Source organism: Ictidomys tridecemlineatus, chromosome 2, assembly GCF_052094955.1.
Source record: "Ictidomys tridecemlineatus isolate mIctTri1 chromosome 2, mIctTri1.hap1, whole genome shotgun sequence".
Lineage (NCBI taxonomy): Eukaryota > Metazoa > Chordata > Mammalia > Rodentia > Sciuridae > Ictidomys > Ictidomys tridecemlineatus.
The window spans coordinates 11361119-11364747 of record NC_135478.1 but is presented as its reverse complement, the minus strand read 5'-3'; the positions used below and the strand labels follow the sequence as shown (position 1 = coordinate 11364747).

The following is a 3629-nucleotide window of genomic DNA, read 5'->3' as shown; positions in this document are numbered from 1 at the left end:
GTTTATAAACATCTTCCTCAGATGTCCATCACTTTTTAATTTATTTTTTAATTGAACTTAATTGCAGAAAATTGTAGATTAATGGGCAGTAGTGAAAACTGACAGGGAGAGATTCAAGGCCCCTTTCATGAGCTTCCACCATAGTAACACTGAGCAAAATATCACAGCCAGGTGTTTACAGTGATAACAAGGAAATGAAAATCACAGCAAAGAGAATTGTCCATGGCCATGTTTACTGTAGCATCATTCACAATAGCTACGCTGTGAGGTCACCTAAGTGCCCATCACCTGATGAGAGGAGGAAAGAAACGTGGCATATACACAACTTGAACATACTCAGCCACATGTAAGGATGAAATCCTGTTATTTGGGGCCATGTGGATGGACCTGGAGGATATTGTGCTCAGTGAAGAAGGCAGATACCAAAAGACAAGTACTTCATGATGTCTCAAGAGGTGGTTAGAAAAAAAAAAGTAAAATGTCACCCTAAACATAGGAGAGAGATTACTAGATGTTGGGAAGTGGTTGGAGAGGGTGGGTAAGGGAGGCTGGATTTGATCAGTGCACACTGTGGGCAGGTGTGGAAATGTCATGCTGAACCTCACATTTACAATAATTTATGATCATCAAAAAAAAATACAGAATTGGTCCCATCAGTCACATGTCCCAAGTTTGCCTTGTTATAGCCCCATCTACACCCCTCCTTGCCCAGAGCCTGGACCTACAAACCACTAATCTATCAACCATTTATATATTGTTAGCATTTAAAATGTATTGTCTAGCACATGGAAATATGTGCCTAGGAAAATGTCGAAGTAGGTACCTCTGGGGACCTCTTTTGCCCATGACTATGTTAGGCACTGTGGAAAACATACTGAAAAAGAAACAGGATCCAAATTTGAGAATAAAACCTAATGACAAGCTAACACCATGGTATGTTAAAGGCTACCTTATGAAGATTGGAAGTTCTGGAAGTAATACAGGATATAAATCATGAACACACAATTGAAGATCTATTCTCTGTCAGGCATGGTGGTGCATGCTTCTAATCTCTACGACTAAGGAGGATGAGGCAGGACGATCAAGGATGAAGGTCAGCCTCAGCAATTCAGTGAGTGTCTAAGTACTTACAAAGACACTACATCAAACAAAAAACAGAAATGTCCATGAATATGGCTCAGTGATTATGCACCCTTGGGTCCAATCCATAGTACTAAAAATATTTTTTTCTCAGAGTTGCTTCAACAATAAAGTTATGAAAATATCCTTAGTTGATGAATATTATTTTCACATGTTAATACAAATTAGGACTCTTTTTAGCAAAATATACAATTTATTAGCATGACATGTCATTTGAGATTAAATTCTTTCGAAAACCATATCTTATGGGACAAATGAGAACTTTCAAGTATTTCTGAATGATTTTGGGAAAGTTCAGAAATGACAAATTAAAAGAATTGTATTTCATAGAGATCACAATGTGCAATAAAAATAATGACTCAGTGGAATTGTATGAGGAACTCGAAATCAAAGAAATGGAAATGCAAGAATAAAGGAGAAGGAGCAAGTTCTGTGTCCAGGTTCTGATACTAAAAATCAGTTCTGAGTTCTGAGGCTTTGAGCCTGCAATCATGGGCACTTATTCAGTTTCAGTAGAATTGACATTTTAAACTTTCTCACAGAGTCTTCTCAGAGCACTCTTGATGTCCTTGTTCCTCAGACTGTAGATGAATGGGTTCAGCATGGGGGTGACCACAGTGTACATCACAGAAGCAGTTGCAATGGAGTGTGAGTTTTGGGTCACAGCAGAACTGAAGTACACACCTAGACTTGTGCCATAAAATAAGGAGACCACAGAGAGGTGAGATGCACAGGTGGAGAAGGCTTTGTACTTGCCCTGAACTGAGGAGATTGCACGGATGGAGGACACAATCTTGCAGTAAGAGTAAAGGATGCCAGTGAGAGGGACACCTCCCAGAAAGACAACAGCAAAATATATCACCAGCTCATTGAGAAAAGTGTCAGAGCAGGCACAGTGAACCACCTGGTTAAGTTCACAGAAAAAGTGTGGGATTTCCAAGTCTGGGCAGAAGGACAGCCGCAATACCATTAAGCTTTGTAAAAATGCATGTAAGGCACTCACAACCCAGGACACCAGAACTAGAAATCCACAGAGCCTGCCGTTCATGATGACCATGTAGTGCAGGGGGTGACAGATGGCCACAAACCGGTCGTAGGCCATCACAGTCAAAAGAAAATCATCCAACCCTGTAAAGAGTACAAAAAAGTGAATCTGAGTGATGCAACCTGCATAGGTAATGGCCTTGCTCTGTGTCTGGATGTTCACCAGCATCTTGGGGACTGTAGTGGAGGTGAAACAGATGTCCACAAAGGACAGGTTGGAGAGGAAGTAGTACATGGGTGTGTGCAGGTGGGAGTCTGAGATGGTGGCCAGGATGATGAGCAGGTTCCCCAGCACAGTGACCAGGTACATGGACAGGAAAAGGCCAAAGATGAGGGGCTGTAGTTCTGGGTCCTCTGCAAGTCCCAGAAGAAGTAATTCTAAATGTTGAGTACCATTCCCTGGTTCTATATGCATGTGACTACCAGAAATGAGAAAAAGAGCATAATAAATTTTTACAGACAGGTAATACAACAATGAAATGAAACAATACATATTTTGCTGTAAAAACATTAATTTTAGTGATGGGTGTATAGCTCATGTTGGAGTGGCTGCTTAATATATGCAAGGCTCAGGTTACCATCCATATACCTCAAAAAAGAAAAAGAAAAGCCAAGGGAAAGGAATTAAATCATCTTCAATAGAACATGTGTGGCTCTTGTCCCCTAAGGGATCCTGTGCCACCTCTGATGAGGAATTCCTGTTTCATTCTCAAGTTTTCACTAGGAAGTCATGCATTTCAGAATTCTAAAGAGAAAGTTACTCAGGCTTTTGAGAAGTATAAATTAGTACCTCTCATGAACACTTTGATTGTTTCTGTGTCTTGGCTACAGTGAATTGTGCATCGGTCAACATGTAAGGGCAGATATCTTCAAAATACCCATTTCATTTCCTTTGGCCACATACCCAGTAGTAGGATTGCTGCATCAAGTGATAACAGTATTTTAAATTTTGTGGATTCTCCCCTTGTTTTCCATAATGACTCCATTAACTTGCATTCCTGCCAACTCTAGGTCAGGATTTCTTTTTTTCTCCACATACTCACTGGCCCTTGATATCCTTGGTCTTTTTGATAATAGCCCTTCCAACTGGAGTTAGGCTTTGATTAGCAGTTCCCAGATAATTAGCAATTTTGAGCATATTTCAGATGACTATTGGCCATTTGTAAGTGGTACAGATACACAGCAGAATAATATTCTGCTATTAATAAAATGATGAATCTTATCATTGGAGACAACACAGATGAACCTGGGGACATTTAGGAAGTGAAATCAGCCAGGTACAGGAACACTACAGCTGCATGATATCATTCCTGTGTGGATTCTGAGAAATTTGATCTCACAGAATGTCAGCATAGCATGATGGTCACCAGAAGCTGAGGTACATTTTGGGCCCAAAGGAATGAGGAGAAGCCCCTCAAGGGGAAAAAATTACTGTAAGAGAAGGA

The 3629-nt window shown here is 40.4% G+C and overlaps 1 protein-coding gene across 1 annotated transcript; it reads right to left on the bottom strand.

Moving 5' to 3' along the window:
• Window positions 1-1666: 1666 nt before the first annotated feature.
• Window positions 1667-2599, bottom strand: LOC101973089 (olfactory receptor 7A10). The gene has a single exon (XM_013363266.3). It carries the CDS (start codon window positions 2597-2599, stop codon window positions 1667-1669), a length of 933 nt encoding a protein of 310 aa, XP_013218720.3.
• Between the last annotated feature and the right edge of the window lie 1030 nt (window positions 2600-3629).

What these genes read in the sequence shown, in the direction of transcription:
- LOC101973089 (XM_013363266.3), bottom strand. Translation starts at nt 2,599, where the DNA reads ATGCATATAGAACCAGGGAATGGTACTCAACATTTAGAATTACTTCTT.